Below are 19,166 nucleotides of genomic sequence, written 5' to 3'. Positions count from 1 at the left end.
CAGTGGGAGAGATTCTTTTGAAGAAACCCCTATGTTCAGAAATCTATTTATTGTATGCACAGGGAAGGGCCGTCTTCTGTGTATTTGAGGAGTTGTATTTTGTACTACTTCTTACTGTAAAAGATCAATTAAGGAATACCTGTTTGGTCAGTGACAGTTGTCATGGGGGAAAAATCAGTGCAGTCTGAGTCAACAGCACATAGAATGATAAATGTTAATGATTTTCTTTTTATTGTCCTTTGTTAAATTTATTTTTCAACTCTTATTTTTTCAGATTGGGGGTTAATTTGTTAGCAACTTGTTCTATATATGGATTTCCTTCAGCCTTTTTCATATACTAAACAATTGTAATTCCCAGTTTACAAAAACCATATAGTATGCCAATGGAAACGAGGTTGCTTAACATGCTTGGTTATTTCCCAGAGCACCTTTGCTTTAATATTACTTTACTTGCAATAACATTTTCAATACAGATAGTTCTCAATTTACACATGCTAATTTAATTACAGTTCAAAGTTACAGTGCCTTTGGACAAAAATGATTTATAATTTGTCTTGGAAGTTACAACCATCACACCACTCTTGGGGTCACATGACCACAGTTCAGGCACTTGACAACCAGCTCACATTTACTACAGTTGTGGCGTTTTGAGCTCATATGACCTTGATGTATGTGACCTTTCTAGACATTTTTAATTGGGAAGCTGGATTCACTTAATATCCATGGTGATTCACTTACTGTCCATAGTGATTCATTTAATGACCATTGTAAAATGGTTGTAAAATTGTGTGGTCACATGACTGGCTTTATGACTGCACTGACTTAACAACAGTAATTCCAGTCCCAACTGTAGTCATAACTTGAGTAATAGTTGAAATAAGTTCGTTTTAGTTGCTAGTGCCCCTAGTATGGCAGTTCCCATCTCCAAAAAGGAAATCAGTCAGAATTCCCAATTTAGTTTTGTAGCTGCTAATTGTAGAAAATAATCTGTAACTGTTTTTTAGAGAACGTCAAAAATACTGTGCTGTTGTCATTGATGAAAGAGGATAGTTAGATAATTAAAAAAACTTCCCGATTCATATTTTCTGCTTTTGGGACACAAGCAAAGAATTATTTGCCCTCAGAAAGGCAATGAAAACTGACCTAAATTTAGATGGGTACATAAGTACTCACAGGGATCAATAATTGATTGCACAAATTTAGCATTAATAAATATGTTTAAGCATAGCTAAGTAATTTCTTCCATATGAAGTTTTTTATTTACCATATTGCATTTACTCACAAATAGACCAAAAATATTAGATGCCAAAATACACATCCCCAAAATAGGGCTTAGCTTATTCACAAGTATTTGGTAGTATATTTGTTACCCATATATCCCATTTATCCTCCAGTATAAGCCCTTCCACAGATAAGTTGACCATTGAAATTTTAATCAAAATACTGTAGAAAATGGATATCCGTGAATTACCTACAAGTAAGCTATTTGTGAAAATTAAAGCAGAGAAAAATATTGAGACTTAGCTTATCTGCTGTTCAAATCTCACCGGCTCAGGGTTGACTCAGTCTTCCATCCTTCCAAGATGGGTAAAATGAGGACCCGGATTGTTGGGGGCAATATGCTGACTCTCTGTAAACCGCTTAGAGAGGCCTGTAAGGCCTATGAAGCGGTATATAAGTCTAACTGCTATTGCTATTGCTATTGCAGGTAGTGCATTTTTCAGTGTGTTGGATAAATATTTGTTACCTTATGTGGCTCATGCAGGAGTATACACAGTAACCAGTAGGAGCTTCTTTTCCTAGTGATATAGATTTGGTTCCCTTCTTTCATCCTACATAAAAACTACCTTCCTTCAGTCAGATGCTTAATGGATTTAACTATTACAGGCCTAGATGCACTACACTAAAATGAATTATTTTATATTGATAGCTTTAGGCAACCATCAAGCTGATACTTATATGTATATAAAAATAAAATATGTTGAATATAGCTACATTCTTAGAGAATTCATGGTTTTTCTGATACTGTTTTAGAAAGGTTTTTATTGCTGCACTTTCAGTTTATTTGTGTTTTAAATTTCCTATCCAGTCATAAAACTTGAAATTTCCTGATAGTCTCCCTTACTACCACCACTGGAAAGACTGATTGGAATCTACATTTAAAAGAAATCAGTGCCTGAATTTGAAAAATTAAAAATATGAATTAGTGGGATATTATGTACAGAGGTTTTTTTTTTTAAATTATCAAGGGAAGCGAAGTATCATCTGTCCATGTACAGTTGATTACTCCAGTATTAATCGCTTTAGGCTGTGTATAAAACACTTGGCAATCCAAATGAATAGGTTCAAAGGATGAGCTTTATAACTCATTTATAGAAATCTGGGAATATGTGATTGAGATGATTTTACATTTCTCAAGCATATGAAATTTCCTCACAGTGGGCTACATACAGTATGAACCCTTTATTTTCCAAAAATGCTGATATCTGCTCACCATTTCAGATATAGGTAGTCCACAATTTACAGCCATCCGTTTAGTGACTGGTTCAAAGTTCAAAGTTGCAACGGCTCTGAAAAACGTGATTTATGACCAGCTCTCTCACTTATGACTGTTGCAGCATCCCCATGTTCACTGGTCAGCATCCCCAATTCAGACACTGGGCAACTGGAATATATTAATGACAGTTGCACTATCCTGGGCTTATGTGATCACCATTTGGAACCTTCCCAGCAGAGTTCTGAAAGGCAGAGTCAAAGCGGGAAGCCAGATTTGCTTAAAGACCACATGATTCACTTAGCAACTCCAATGATTTGCTTAACAACTGTGGCAAAACAAGTTGCAAAATGGGTTGCAGCTTACTTAACAACTGCCTTACTTAGCAGTGGAAACATTGGGATCAATTGTGGTTGTAAATCTAGAACTACCTGCAAAGATAACATTAACAAGTCGGCAAGCCAATACTGTATATTTGAATATAGGCTAAGATTGAAGTTACAATCTTCAATACCATAAATAAAGCAAGCCCAACGGGTTAACTAAACTTACGCTTCATGCTTCTTTTGGTTTGCATTCAGTGTTTCAGGACAACGAATTGCAGTATATGATAAAGATTTGGAGAAGATTATATTCACAAATAGTAAAGTCAAGCTGCACACCTGGTGCCATATAGTTGTCATTTTCTTGACAATAGTATGGATTTGCTATTGTCACTTTTGGGGGTGTTTTATTTAATTTTCAAGGCTAGGCCATTGCTTTAGGTTTTCCTGATCCCATCCAGGTACTAATCTCTATTGTAGCTTTTCCAAGAACAGTTAAGATCAGCTACTATATGTTATGCCACTGACTGTGATGTTTAGAACAAATGTTAAGTAAATAACTCTTGAATGAAATTTGTACAGAAAACTGGCCAAGCTGCTCTCTTGGCAACAGAACAATGCTTGAGTCCAGAGAGCTTATGAGTCTGAAGAGCTAAGAGTCACTGGCTTTCCCCCCCCAGTAGCTGTTGTGGCAAAGAAACCTTGTGTTTTTGGAAATGCTTTCACTGTTTTTATAAAAACCTCCCAGGCATGCAGATAAATATGTATGATGCTTGGGTCATTATCAGTGTTGGAACAAATGTAATTTCTAATGTCAGAAGTCATCTCAGGACATAATTGAAAATTTTCAAAAGCAGATTTAAATGCTGATGTTTACTTAGAACATTGATAATTAAAACATGCCCAGTGTCATTTATAGTCCTTGCAGTATTGTTATTATTGAATTATTGATTGTAGTTCCAGCTTGCTTTATAACCACTTTTTTCTGGATGCTCAGTAGGTACATTAAAACATAACATGCCAAAAAAATAATGGGGTCTTAAAATATGTGGTTGAAGATAACATTTAAAATAATAGTAAGGGGTGGAAGTAATTTGAGACATAAAACAAAAACTGGGGGAATATCAGAAGATGTAAAAGCACTAACATAGTTTTTAACACTGCAAACATTTAAAGAAAAAGATTTCTACCTCCCTCGGAATGAAATATAATATATTTATCCAGTAAATTTCCCTATAGAGGCTTTTCCAAAAAAATAAGATGATTTTTTACAACTCTTACACAATTCCCCCCCCCCCATGACAATGAGATAAAAACTGATAGTGGAAACTTAAGATATCTTAATACTTGTCCTCGTAGACAGTGTTATTATCTTTTCAATACAACATGTTTTGCTTCACGCCTGTATTGTTGAGATTGTACCGAGGCTTCAAAATTTTGTTGCACACTAGGCTAGACACAGCCTGCTTATAAGATGCTTTAGAACAGAGTTTTTGTGATCCCACACAATACAGCATGAAGATAAATTCCCACACATATTGAAACTTGCCTAACTCCTGGTAGAGCCTACTATAAGGTCTATAAATAATTCATTTGAACTTCAACTTTTCCTTCATTCTATCTTCCCATAGACTTCATGGTTTCAATTTTACCTCAGCCTATTAACTTCTCTTCAATATATCCTACTTAGAGGATCCAGTAAAGTTACTTCCTGGCCTAGAATTTTAGGTTTCTTTTTCTCATCAACTAGAGCTGAGTTGAGAATCCCATGTAATTAACAAAGTTGACTGCTGGAATAGGTGCTCAGTTATTACAATTGGTCTGTGTTATTAAGTAATGAGCTTTATTTTCCAGATTTGTCTGTTGGTTATAAGATAACTAGCTGATAACCCAGCGTTACCGGACTATTTATTTATAGGGGGGGAATATCCGGACCAAACCTATTTTCTAATGTTGGATTGTGCCCCTTACCAGAGGGAGGCCCTTTGTGGAGTACTGTGAAGCCATTACCATGGCAACTGCACTGCACTGTACAGTAGAAGTCATTTTACAGCAGTACAGTAGAAGCCATTTTACAGCAGTACAGTAGAAGCCATTTTGAGGCACAACAGGCTCTATCTTAACAGAACATACACACCGATGGGTGTTAGGGCATCTTACCCCGCAGTATTTTTTTTCCCAGAGAGTAAGTCATCTGTGTACCACGTTTGGTTGAAAATGCTCGAGGCGTTCCAGACTTATGCTGGGTCATACACACATAGCCATTTATATATATATTATATATATAGAAGATTGTTTAACTTTCACTTTCATTGTTTAACTTCTCAGTATTTTATTCTGTGCTGTTCCTGGGTAAGAAACAGACAGAATGAACTTATGTATGAATAATGTCTATGGAAATGGAAATAGACTAATGTGTCTGCCCTCTGTCAGGACCTAGTTTATGATCTAAAAGCTTTAATCTGTGGAAGATGTTAATGACATATTTGGAATGGAGTAGTGTCACTTAATCTGTATCTGGAGAGGTCTGCACTTATGTGTTTCATCACACACACACACACCAATGGTTCAGTTTCCTGCTCTTCTATTTTATTATAGTTCTGGCAATGCTTTCAATACTCCCATATTGAGAAAAAAGCCATATTGCAGTTATAAAATGGTCTCTGGAGATCAAAATAGTGCATGATACCTTAATGTTATTGAGTGAAGTGCTCTTGAAAACATGAATTACAGGTTGTCCTCGATTTACAACAATTAGTTTAGTGACCATTTGAAGTTACAAGAACACTGAAAAAAAGAGTTATGATTGTTTTTCACACTTATGACCATTGTGGCAGCCCCATGGTCATGTGATCAAAATTCAGATACTTGGCAACTGACTCTTTATGATGGTTGGAATGTCCCGGGGTTATATGATCATCTTTTATAAGCATAGTCAGTTAGGAAGCCAGATTCACTTAACAACTATGTTACGAACTTAATAACAGGGGTGATTCATTTGCCACCTGTGGCAAGAAAGGTTGTCAAATGGGACAAAACTCACTTAAGAAATGTCTCACTTAGCAACAGAAATTTTGAAACACTATTTTGATTTTTTTTCCCAGTTTTGTGTCTGAAACCAGGATACTCCCTTACTCTTGGTTTGTTTTTGTTTTCTGCCCATCTGGATTTTGTATGAATATATGAAAATAGACAAGAATCTCGCCATGGTTATTTGGTTCTCCTGCAAATCTGGCTTATTGTTGCAGGAGATCAACATTAAAGCAATTTCTGGCTCACTGCAAATTGGAAAAAAAATAAAAAAATAAAAAGCTAGAAACTTTAATTAGCTCGATCATGAAAAGCCAGTCAAGATTCTTTCTGAATACTGCATTTTGTGTGTGCATGGCATTTCTATCTAACAATCCTTCTATTTATCTATGCATGTATTAAATGGGGACCCTTTGGCTTAATCTTAGAAATACTCAGTATTTTTATTTGAAAAACTGTAAGGGTGGAAGGTGATATTTTAACCAGACATCTAGCAGCTCTTTAGTGATTTGAGACAATGGGACTTTTAATCAAAACACGCCACTCAATCTTAAATTAATATTTTCTTTTTTGCATTATACTTCATTCTATTATTTCAGTTCCTGAGGGTTGCATGTTGTAGAGTCAGATTTGAAGCAAATATTACAAGAATAGTGTAAAATTTTAGCTTGTCTAATACATTTAAATGATTGTTTTCTAAAGTCATGTTATTGTTATGGGTGATACTATCTTTCTGCCATCGGTTCTTGCAGTTGTAAGTCAAGTCTGACTTGATTATACAATTTTCCCAATGGTGGTTAAGTGAATTACTATGGTTATTTCACAAATCACTCAGTTGCTAAGTGAATTCAGGTTCTCTAATGGGTATGTTTTCCTAGGGATTGGCAAAAAAGGTTACAAATAGTAATCACATGATTGTAGGATGCTGCAATCAGTAGTAAATGCAAGCCAGGTGCCAAGCACTCAAATTGTGATCACATGACTCTGGGTACCTGTAAATGCAAATTCAGTTCATAAGTCACTTTTTCTAAGGCCCTTATGACTTCAGAAGTTAGTTAAATGACCAGATATAAGTCAAGAACTTACCTGTAAATAATATTAGTTAGCAATTTAGGTTATTAGTTGTATTATATATAGCACATGATATGCAGTTGTTTTCTGCTGAATTAAGGCATAGTAGTGAATCATTTGTTACATAATAAAGGGAAAATATTCCCACTACCTGGGAATTAGGTATTATGATATGATCATGATTAAAAGTGCATTTTTGGCAAGGCAATTGAAGGTAAGAACAGTAATTAGGTCCAAGTGTTAGCAGTAAATTTCATTACACTTATTTGCTAAAAGTAAATTCCTCCAGATTACTCTTTAGCAAACCATTTAGTATAATGCATGTTTGGTTCAATCTTTCCATTTCTATCTGTTCTTCTTTTTGTCTGTTGCAAGTTCACTCTATTTTATTTATTTTGCCTTATGTTTTTCTTTAGTTGAGGAACTGGACAGTTGATGAACTTCAAAGACGACTTGGGACACTCGATCCCATGATGGAGCAGGAGATAGAAGAGGTTCGCCAAAGATATCAATCAAAGCGGCAACCAATTCTAGATGCCATTGAAGCAAAGAAAAGACGCCAGCAGAACTTCTGAGGAAAACCTGGCAGTAGAATAGATGTCCATCATTCCTTACAATAAACTGTTCTACAATAAACTGTTCTATGACTACTGTGTAGGTGGATTTCTATTTCTATTTGCTATAGCACCTTTTCTAACTCAGGTATGCCATTGAATGGAGTCCTCATGAAGAGAACATGCTTTGTATGAATGGTAGATAGATTTTAGATACATTGCATGTTGCTTTTGGGAAATCCTGACTTAGCTGGGAGCTAAACTTTGTATTACAAATCAATAGAAAAGTAGGAAATGGATTTGAATAAGATTGGTACTCCGTTGAAAAACCCAAGTAAACAGAACAATAATTCTGACATGTTGTTCTTGGATGAAGTATAGAAATTCAAATTTTTGCTTTTTTATTAAACTGTTACAAACGTCGTGAAATCAGAATCCTTACACACTAATCTATTATCTAAATTGATCCAAAAATATTCATCATCTCTGAAATGTAACAACCACTTGATGTTAAACAATCCTTACTTTCATTTTTCCCTATTGGTATAATGAATTGTAGAAATGAGTTAAAAAAGAGAAGTGATTCATTAACAAGTTTACCTATCCTGCTCCAGCATTTGAAAAGGAATATGAACTTTATCTAGTCTAGAAACTTCTAAGAGCTCCATGCTTTTTTATTTTTTTAAAGTATTACTCTTCAGTGTTACATTTTTTTTCTTCGTTTTTTATTTTTACTAGAATCATAACTCTGAATGAATGCTAATATATTTTCAGCGATGTCTATCGGATAAAAAAACATAACAAATCTTTTATTTTCTGTATTTTTTCAGACTTTGTGATAGCAAAGGAATGTCAGTCACCCTAGTTCAGGGAAAATGAGTATCTCTTGATGATAATGTTATTTAAAATAGTTAAGGAATTCTGGATTTTGTATTCTTTGCTACTTTAAGCTGAATTTGCCTAAGGTTTGTGGTACTGGTTTTGAATTTAAACTGGCGTAAGCGTTTCTTTTTATTTGGAAAAATAAACATAGCAGTTAGGATCTAAGTAAAGATCTTGAGACCCAAATTACTTTCCAAATACCACTTAGTTAAAAAAAAAAACCACAATACTGTGATAAAACAATTGCCTTCATGAATAGAAATTGTGTTTCCCTGAAAATAAGGCCCAGTCTTATATTTCCCCCCCACCAAAAAAAGGTACCAGGTCTTATTTTCAGGGGGTGTCTTCCACTGATTCACTTTGTGGTATCCCTGCACAGCAGGAACCTGCTGCCAGCCCACTTCTTCTGCGGCCACTGGTTGCCGCTTGTCCACGTTGGCCCCAGCCTTTGTTTCACTGGCAGAGGCCTTTCCTGAAGGGTCTCTGATGGTGAAAGAGAAGCCGGGAGTGACAATCTGGACCTCGTTTCTTGACTGCAGAGGCCATTCTGGAAGGCCTCTGTGAAACAGAGGCCAGGGGTGATGCACATAAACGGCGGCAAGTGGCCACAGAAATGGTCTGGCAAGGCAGGTGTCGGGATGTGCAAGGCCTGGTAAGTAGGGCAGCTCCAACCCCTCCCCCCCATATCCCTATCCTAGCTTAATATTTACCTGTGCACCTCACCCTACCCCGTGCACCCTGGAATGGACTGGGTCCTAACTACGGCTTATTTTGGGGTAGGGCTTATATTGGGTGCATGTGTAAAAATCAAACTAGGGCTTACTTTTGGGGTAGATTGTATTTTCAGGGAAACATGGTACTTTGTGAAAATCTCAAGGTTGGATTTGTACTATGGAAAACTTACGATGGGACTTTCAAGTTTCATAAGTGTCCACAGAAATCTTCCTTCCTTCCCCCTACAACCTATATGAAACTATTGGAATGTAGCAACCAAACTACAAAGAGAGGTCTATATAGTTAAGTGGAGTTCAGAATGTGAAAAAGAACTTGAAATTCTTCTATTCTTGCAACAGCCTCGTGTGCCTAGTATGTTTATCCTCAGTGGTTCTTTTGACCTGTAGAGGATGCATAGAGAATGGTTGAAATATCATACTTGTGTATGGAAGACTGTGCTTACAGCTAACAGTTCTGATTAATGTCTATAATTTATGACTCTGCAGTCTGATAACTTCCCACGGGAACAACATAGAAATATATGATTATGTCTTTGCTGCTCAAGATGTGGAAACATTTATTTGATAGTTAACACACCAAATTGCAAATTACATATATGTACTGCGTTTTGTGTTCCCTCAGAGCTAGGAAGAAGAATACTGTTTGGTTCACAAATTAAGAAGATGTTTTACATTTTCATTTCTACAACTTTGTCTTCTGTCAAGTGGGAAGTTGAGTTGAGCCCTTCTTATTTCTCAGAGAAGAATGATAATTCTAAGTAAGCCATGTTCTTTTCAGTATTGATATTAAGGAAATATTTCCATTGGCTCAGTCAAAAACAGTTTGACTGAGTTCTCTTTCTCCATTAATACCATAATAATTGATCTATTTCCATTAGCAAACATTTTGTATAAGTTCACAGCTGAAAAAGGAACTGTGAAATAATAAACAAGTATTTATGTTCTATATAAAGCAATGTTGGACAGGTACCACATACGAGCTAAGCTTGTCAATTTCTCTGAGTTAAACAATCTGGCTTACAGAAATTTGCTATGAAAACTAGAAACATTGCAATTTGCTATTCAAATTAATAAAACTAGATGCTCTCTGGGCCATTGAATTCCGTACCATGTTTCCTGATTAAATTTTCTTTGCAGCTATCCCTTTAATCTCTATTCTTACAATCCCCCCCCCCAAGAGTTCTCATTCCTGTATAATTCCACTACCCAAATAAAACGAGAAGATTTTTTTTAGTAGACTATTAAAATAAATAGCTTCTGAATTGAAGACATTTTGTCTTTAGTAATGACGTTTCTGCAGAATGTGACTCATGCCTTTAAAAGCCTATGTAAATTGAAAATATGGTCCTTTGGTTGGACATATTTGCCTTTACAGTAATCAGTGATTATTCTTCACTTCAGGCAATGGTAAGAAAAGATCTGTGCCTGACAAAACTACATTCTAGCCCAGTGTGCCGAAATGGGAGAGTGCACATGCACGTGGGGGAGCACCAGCAAGAGTTTCCTGCGTGCACATACACGCCGTTCACCTGGTCTTTCAGTTTCTGGTCTGCATACGTTTGTGAAGGCCAACTGTCCAGCACGCCTGCGGGCACCGGAAACCAGAAGATCAGCTTCCCAGTGCACGCATGCCCGCCAGGGAGCTGCTCTTCCGGTTTCCAGCGCTTCCAAATACGCGAAGACCAGCTGGCCAGTGCGCATGTGTGCTCCAGAACCTGGAACATCAACGGGCAACAGCTGCTGTACCTGGAGAGATGGCTCTGTGTGCCACTTTCGGCCCGCTTGCCATAGGTTCGCCATTTTGGTTCTGGACTCTTTTGTGAGTAAAATACAGAGAAAAAAAAACAAGGGAATGAAAGAGTAGCAATTATAGCAGTCAAGTTTCTTCCTCAACTTTAAAAACTACAAGAATTGAGGATTATGTTCAGAATGCCTATTCTCTGCAGTAACAGGAGATTCTGATTCCTATTTTGGAGTCTTTTACAAGAATATATCACTTCATTTGTCATCCAGGCTGTATTTTCAAAGTATATATACATTCCATTCTTATGGATCATATGTACCAACTGAAGTCTTTTGAGTAAACTGTCACCTTTTTCTTTTTTCAGTCTTAAATCCACTGTTTAGTTTTAGTTCTGTGAAAAATTAAATGTGAAGCCAGTAGCTTTAATGTTTTGTAATAAAAGTTACACCGCTGTATTTTGAACTTCTCTTTTTTTAGAGATCTGGCTGTTTTGTATATAATTGTTTAAATCCTTAGTTTGTATATGAATGAAGATAATTTTTTATCTTATTTAGCTAAATACAGAAAACTTGTTTTGGATTTAAATATTTGTTTTATAGGACAAAATAAACTATTCTGGTTATTGTAAAATATTGTCTTTATCTATCATAAGAACTGTTTTCTTGGAACGCATCTGATTTAAATGCTCAATAGCACCACTGGATAATGCATTTTGGAAACTCTGCTCCCAGGTCCTGTGGTTTGTTCTTTATGCTCCCATTATTTTGGGATTCCTGGAGTTCCCAGTGTCTGGAAGTTATAATCAGCAGCATTCAGGGCCAAACCTATAATGTGGAATGACTACAGGTTTGATACCATTTGAAACCAGCAGTTCCCTGGCTTTGAGTCTAGATGAACTGAAAATATATTCATTAGGAGTCCTCCTAGGCTCATAGCTGCTAGTTGCCTGTTTAAGCTATTCCTCTTTAAACTATTCCATCTCCTTGCCAAATAAATGAAAGCATCAGGAACAATGTAAATAGTGTGCTAATTTCCTGCATGTAACACAATTATCCTCCTTTTGTATCAGCAGGTACCACTGCTGCTAACTAGACCTAGGATTTTGCTTCTCCCAATTTACACATTGCACATTTTTATTTGAAGTTTTGTGCACATAAACCAATGAAAGTTGCAAGCAATGGCTGTTTTCATAGCACTCATACCCAAAATTAATCTTGATTCGCTCAGTCCAACTCTGCTGAATTACATGATGCGCTGAACCACAAACTAACCATGAAATCTTAAATTCATTCAACATAGTAGAAAATAAAATGGAATACTTTTAGTTGTGTTAGGTGTTGGCACAGCCTACATTCACTTGAAGCATGCTTTCACAGGTCACTGTCCCAGTTTCCTTCACTGATCGGCAGAATGCATCAGCAGTCTTTGCACGCTACTTGTCTTATGATTCACAGGTCAAACTGTAACCTTGGAGCGCTCTTATTTTAGTCAGGGATTGTATATTTTTAAATCTCATGATTAATGTGCATGCATGAACAAAATCCTGTAGAATACGTAAAAGACAGCAATAGGAAATAATTACATCGGAGGCTTTCAATCATTTTACCAACATAGCTTTTTTTAAAAAAAAAATGCAAACTATAAATCTGGACTAAAAGGAAGGGAATGTTCAAGAAATACACTGGCAAGGTAGAAAGCTTTTTACAGCTGCAGATTGTACTTCCTTTGCTGCCATACTTTGGTGGCACATAAACTGCACTTTCCTTTCTAGTTAAGAGGTTTAAAGCACTTGATAAAATTGCCATAGTCTCTTCCTTGATAAAATTGATTAAAAGGATGGATGGTTCCACTGTCAGATGAATTCACAGTTAAAATATACATAATATGTAGTCCTTAATGGGTCTATTATATGGAGAGAGTTATACAGAGAGGTACCAGGATTCTGTCCCAGACCCAGTGTCTTTTGGTAAATACATTTTAAGTACATTTTGGTAACTCAAGTGAGAGTTTTACAGATAATACAGCACTGGAAATGGGGATGGCTAATGCATAAGATCAGTTGCAATGAAAGGTGGACCATAAGAAAGACTTGAGTATCAAAAAAATTGAGGCCTTGGAACTATATTGCTGGAGAAGACTCCTGCAAGTCGCTTGGATTGCAAGGTGATCAAACCAGTCAGTCCTAGAGGAGATCAACCCTGACTGCTCTTTAGAAGGCCAGATCCTGACCATGAAACTCAAATACTTTGGCCACCTAATGAGAAGGAAGGATTCATTGGAGAATAGCCTAATGCTGGGAAAGTTTGAGGGCAAAAGAGGAAGGGGACAACAAGAGAATGAGGTGGCTGGATGGAGTCACTGAAGCAGTCAGCATGAGCTTAAATGGACTCCAGAGGATGGTAGAGGACAGGAAGGCCTGGAGGAATGTTGTCCATGGGATCACAATGGGTTGGACACGATTTTGCAACTAACAGCAACAACAATACCTAAGAAAATGAATTCAGTATTCAGTGGACATTCTTGATAATCTTGAACATTGGACAGTATCTTAAATTGTGCTGTTCAATAGCAAGAAATTAAAGGTTTTGCATTTAGATAAGGGGGGAGGAACCCTATAGATGCACAGGTACACTAGTACCTAGATTGACAATAGTACTTGTGTGAAAATTCTGAGTGTCCTGATAGACCACAAATTAAGTATGAGACAATGCAGTCTGGAACTGTGTTATGTCAACAGAGATACAATATTAAGGCCATTGGAAGTGATGGTTTTGCTTTACTTCACACTGGTCAAGCTGCATCTGAAACTGTCTAGTTTTGGATGCTGAAGACGTGGACAGACTCTAGAGAAGAGTGAAAAAGATGTGCAAGGCCTGGACTATATTCTGACAAGAATATTCAAGTGAACAGACTATTATGTTTAGCCTAAAGAAGAGAAGGCTAAAGTGGAGCCATAATGGCAGTCTTCCAATACTTGAGGATGCAGATTTATTTTTCTCAATGCTCAAGGTAGAGCAAGAACAAATAGAAGGATGTTTGAAAGAGATTCAAAATACAGTCATTAGTATGCAAAGTATGTATTAGTATGCTGAACGCCAAAGAATTGAGGCCTTTGAACTATGGTGCTGGAGAAGACTCCTGCGAGTCACTTGGACTGCAAGGCAATCAAACTGTTTAGTCCTAGAGGAGATCAATCCTGACTGCTCTTTAGAAGGCCAGATCCTGAAGATGGAACTCAAATACTTTGGCCACCTAATGAGAAGGAAGGACTCACTGAAGAAGAGCCTAATGTTGGGAAAGATGGAGGGCAAAGTAAGAAGGGGACAACAGAGAATGAGGTGGCTGGATGGAATCACTGAAGCAGCAGGCGTGAGCTTAAGTGGACTTCAGAAGATGGTAGAGGACAGGAAGGCCTGGAAGAATGTTGTCCATAGGTTGCAATGGATCGAACACAACTTCGCAACTAACAACAACAACAATGCAAAGAATGAATAGTGAAAAGTTTTGGTGGTTACTGGAGTTACAATTACAAGTAACAATCCAGATAAAAGGTCTTCATTCATGAATCCAAATGGGTGGGAGTTCCTAAAGAAGAAAATGAAACCACAGTTGCAAACAATTTCACCTTTTGAGGGGAAATGGTCAATAGAAGACACCAATATGACTAAAAAACAACAATGTGCAATCAAAAAAAGGGCAGGCATAGGAAATGGGAAGAGGAAGTGATCACAAAGAATAGAGGCAAATAGCCTATAGAACTGGTGTTAGGAAAGTGAAAGCTCAGAGTAAGCTGGGGTTAGCATAGGATGCAAAAAGTAACGAGTTCTTTGAATATGTTAAAAATAACAGAAAAAAACCTAGTGTAATAGTTGTTCAATAAAAATAGTGACAACAAAAGAGCTATTTAACACCTACAGGTAGTCCTAAATTTATGACCAGTTGCTTAATGATAGGTTTTATTTATTTATCAAATATATTGGTTACCCATCTTAAGGTAAAGGTAAAGGTTCCCCTCACACATATGCCGCACATAGTCGTTCCTGACTCTAGGGGGCGGTGCTCATCTCTGTTTCAAAGCCGAAGAGCCAGAAGAAGTCTCTGTGATCATTTGGCTGGCATGACTAAATGCCGAAGGTGCACGGAAAACTATTACCTTCCCACCAAAAGTGATTCCTATTTTTCTACTTGCATTTTTTAATGTGCTTTCAAACTGCTAGGTTGGCAGAAGCTGGGACAAATAACAGGAGCTCACTCTGTTTTTTAACACCTACAGGTAGTCCTCAATTTATGACCAGTTGCTTAATGATAGGTTTTATTTATTTATCAAATATATAGGTTGCCCATCTTACCACAGGATAACTGGGCTGCATAAAATATTAGAAATAAACCTCTATAAATAGAATGCTACAAAACTATAACATACAAAACAGGTTGAAGTTACAACCTGTCTGAAAAAAGGGAGTTGCGACCCAGATCTGAAGTCCCAATGGCCATTTCCCCCTCTCTCATGCAACAGAACCTTGGGCACTTGGCAACATGGCTGGTTTAATGGCTGCTTGTAGCAAGTCATGTTCACATGGCTGCATTTTGCAATGGTTCTGATCAAAACCATCACTTCCAATTTTCAGCAAAACCATGCCATAGTGATAATGGAGTTTTTAATGACACCACATTTGCTTTACCACCATCACCGAAAACATTGTGAAATCAGGTTGGTTGGGTGACCGACCCATTTTATGACCATTATGTCTTACAACCATAATGGGGCACCTCCGTTACGGTTGTGACTTGAGGACTACTTCTATTTTGGTTCAACTTTCTCCAAAAGAAAGTGAGTATTCCACTATGACATGGTGAAGATCAGACTGAAGGGGTAAGACTAACGCTTGAAATCAGTAGAGCTCATTTTGTTTAAAATCAGGTAACATCCTTAATACATTCTGGGAGTTTTTCAGATGAAGTACATTGAGGGAAACTTTATCTTTCCTTTTATTATTAGGATAGCAATTCTTATAAAGCTTAAATCAAGAACCCCTAAAGTATTTAATCTTAATAAAACTCCACATATAAAGGCACTCCAGGCACAACTGAAAGCATATAACATTTCTAGTTGCTAAAATATATGATGGCATTCTGTAGAACTGATTTCCCAAGAGTTTAGCCACAGTGCTATTATCATTCACTGGCAGTCTTCGGTCTGTTTTCAGCTCTGGACCAGTTCTGAGATTTTCTATAAGTAAGATGACATTTCATGAAAACTTTACCATGGTTCATGGATTTTGGATCTGTTTAATTGAAAAGTGACTTGTCTTGTAGATATTATAAATAAATAAATGTGTTATGGCTGGCGGTTTCCATTTCACACAGAATTTTATATTTCCGTCTTTCTACAGCCATAGTGTAGTTCTATTTCAGATTTTAGCTGAAGAGATGCACTGAGATGCAGAGCTCTTGTACTAATCTGCCTTCTCTGCTACTCCGGGGTGGTTGGGGGGACCATGGACATGGGAGTGGGTCGGAGCATAGCGGTCGTGACAGGGAGAGGCAGATACGGCGGGGACCTTAGGGCTGGCCATTACCGGGGAAGGAGGGTTCGCTACATTACAGAGATCCCTCCTTCCGGCCCTGGGAGTCCCACTCCAAGACCAGATGGCGCGAGTAGTCAGGACCCTGGTCTCAGGCTGTTGTCGCTAAATGCCAGGTCTGTTGTTCACAAAGCTCCCCTCGTCCGGGACTTAATTGTTGACGAGAGGGCAGACCTGGCATGTATTACTGAAACCTGGCTGGGCACAGAAGGAGGAGTCCCCCTTGTAGAGATGTGCCCAGAGGGATTTCAGGTGCTTCATCAGCCGAGAGCCCAGGGAAGGGGTGGCGGTGTGGCCATCGTAATCCGGGAGTCTCTGTTACCTCGTAGGGTCCCTGCTCCGGAGCTTGTCGGGTGTGAGTCTCTGCTGATAAAGTTGGACCTCAAGGGTCAAGTGGGTTTGCTGCTAACGTACCTGCCTCCCAACTGCGTTGCAGCATCCCTCCCCTCGCTCCTCGAGTCAGTAGCCGAGCTGGCGGTTGAGTTCCCCAGGCTTATAGTTCTGGGGGATTTCAACTTGCCATCGCTCGGTGAACGCTCTGATGGGGCGCAGGAGTTCATGGCTTCCATGACAGCCATGGGCTTGACCCAAGTAATCCAGGGCCCAACCCATGCAGCGGGTCACATGCTCGACCTCGTATTTCTCTCGGAGCAGTGGATGTGTGATCTTGGTCTGAGGGGTAATGAGATCATACCCCTGTCGTGGTCAGACCATTGCCTACTGAGGCTTGACTTCCGGAGGCCAAACCCCCACCGTAGGGAGGAGGAACCGACCAGGTGGTTCCGCCCCAGGCGACTTATGGACCCTTTGAGGTTCCAGACGGAGCTTGGGGTTATCCCTGATACTCTCGCCCACAGTTCGGCGGAGACTCTGGCTGCCGCCTGGTACTCGGCGGCGTCGGAGTCTCTCGACCGGATTGCGCCACTACGGCCCCTCCGGGTCAGTGGATCCCGGAGAGTTCCCTGGTTTACCGAGGAACTCCGGGAGAAGAAACGCCGGAGGAGACGCCTAGAGCACCAGTGGAGGTCCGATAGGTCCGAGGCAAACCGAGCACTCTTAACTACCTGCACCAAGGACTATGTCCGAGCATTAAGAACTGCAAAAAGATCACATATTTCTGCCTTGGTTGCGTCCGCCGAGTCGCGCCCAGCCGCCCTGTTTAGGATAACCCGCTCCCTCCTCAATAGGAGGGATGCGGGAGACCCCTTGCAGGGTAGGGCTGAGGATTATGCTCAATTCTTGGCGGACAAAGTAGCTCGGTTTCGATCGGACTTGGACTCCACCGCAGTAGACCCAGCTGAGACACAGGAGGATTATTTGCCACATCAGCTCTGGGTTGAGTTCCAGGAAGTTGCCTCTGGGGATGTGGACAAGGCCATTCGAGCTGTAAGTGCCTCCACTTGTATTCTGGACCCGTGTCCCTCCTGGCTGGTGGCTAACAGCAGGGAGGTGACACATGGCTGGATCCAGGCGGTTGTCACCGCCTCCCTTCGGGAGGGGCACTTCCCCGCCGTACTTAAAACGGCGGTGGTGAGACCCCTCCTGAAGAAGCCATCGTTAGATCCAGCCATCCTAAACAACTTTCGTCCTGTCTCCAACCTTCCCTTTATCGGGAAGGTTGTTGAGAAGGTGGTGGCCTTTCAACTCCAACGGGCCTTGGAGGAAGCTAGCTATCTTGACCCCTTCCAGTCCGGCTTCAGACCTGGTTACAGCACAGAAACTGCTTTGGTCGCATTGACCGATGATCTCTGGAGGGCCAGAGATGGAGGCTATGCGTCCATCCTGGTTCTCCTTGACCTCTCAGCGGCTTTCGATACCATCGACCATGGTATCCTTCTGCGACGACTGCGGGAGGTGGGAGTGGGAGGCACAGTTCTGCGGTGGTTCTCCTCCTACCTCTCGGACAGGTCGCAGTCGGTGTTGGTCGGGGGGCAGAGATCGTCCCTGAGGCCCCTAACATGTGGGGTACCTCAGGGTTCGGTCCTATCCCCCCTACTATTTAACATCTACATGAAACCGCTGGGTGAGATCATTCGGAGGCACGGGATAAAATACCACCAATATGCGGACGATACGCAATTGTATCTGTCCGCCCCGTGCCAACTCAATGAAGCGGTGGACGTGATGAGCCAGGGTCTGGAGGCCGTTAAGAACTGGATGAGTGCTAACAAACTGGTACTCAACCCGGATAAGACCGAGTGGCTGTTGTGCTTCCCCCCCAATAATTTGGCTAATACACCAACGCTTAGGCTGGGGGGTCAAATTTTATACCCCTCAGATAGGGTCCGCAACTTAGGAGTCCTCCTGGATCCACAGCTGACTTTTGATCACCAGCTGTCAGCTGTGACCAGGGGGGCATTTGCCCAGGTTCGCCTGGTCCGCCAGTTGCGGCCCTACCTAGACCGGGGGGCTCTCACAACAGTCACTCGAGCCCTTGTGATCTCTAGACTGGAATACTGCAATGGGCTCTACATGGGGTTGCCCTTGAAGTGCATCTGGCGACTACAGCTAGTCCAAAATGCAGCCGCGCGAGTGATAGTGGGCGCACCGCGGTTCGCCCATGTTACATCTGTCCTCCGCGAGCTGCACTGGCTACCTGTTGGTCTCCGGGTGCGCTTCAGGATATTGATGACCACCTTTAAAGCACTCCATGGTAGTGGATCTGGGTACTTGAGAGACCGCCTTCTGCCGATTACCTCCCTAAATCGACCAATCAGATCGCACAGACTGGGCCTCCTCCGAATTCCAT

At 39.9% G+C, this 19,166-nt stretch overlaps 1 protein-coding gene across 2 annotated transcripts in view; it reads left to right on the top strand.

The window, feature by feature from the left end:
• The window catches only part of STK4 (serine/threonine kinase 4), a 76,898-nt gene extending 65,436 nt beyond the window's left edge, over nt 1–11,462 (top strand). For both annotated transcript variants that reach the window (XM_087720398.1, XM_087720397.1), the window contains exon 11: nt 7,335–11,462. In XM_087720398.1, the coding sequence (XP_087576524.1) occupies nt 7,335–7,493 (159 nt within the window). In that variant the 3' untranslated portion in view covers nt 7,494–11,462. The remainder of the gene's footprint in view (nt 1–7,334) is intronic.
• The last annotated feature ends 7,704 nt before the right edge of the window (nt 11,463–19,166 follow it).

The sequence above is a fragment of the Thamnophis sirtalis genome, unplaced genomic scaffold, assembly GCF_051295495.1.
Source record: "Thamnophis sirtalis isolate CommonGarterSnake01/CBP01778 unplaced genomic scaffold, rThaSir2_p1.2 scaffold_7, whole genome shotgun sequence".
Taxonomy (NCBI): domain Eukaryota; kingdom Metazoa; phylum Chordata; class Lepidosauria; order Squamata; family Natricidae; genus Thamnophis; species Thamnophis sirtalis.
Note: the sequence above shows the minus strand (reverse complement) of the source record. Positions and strands in the feature narration are given on the sequence as shown.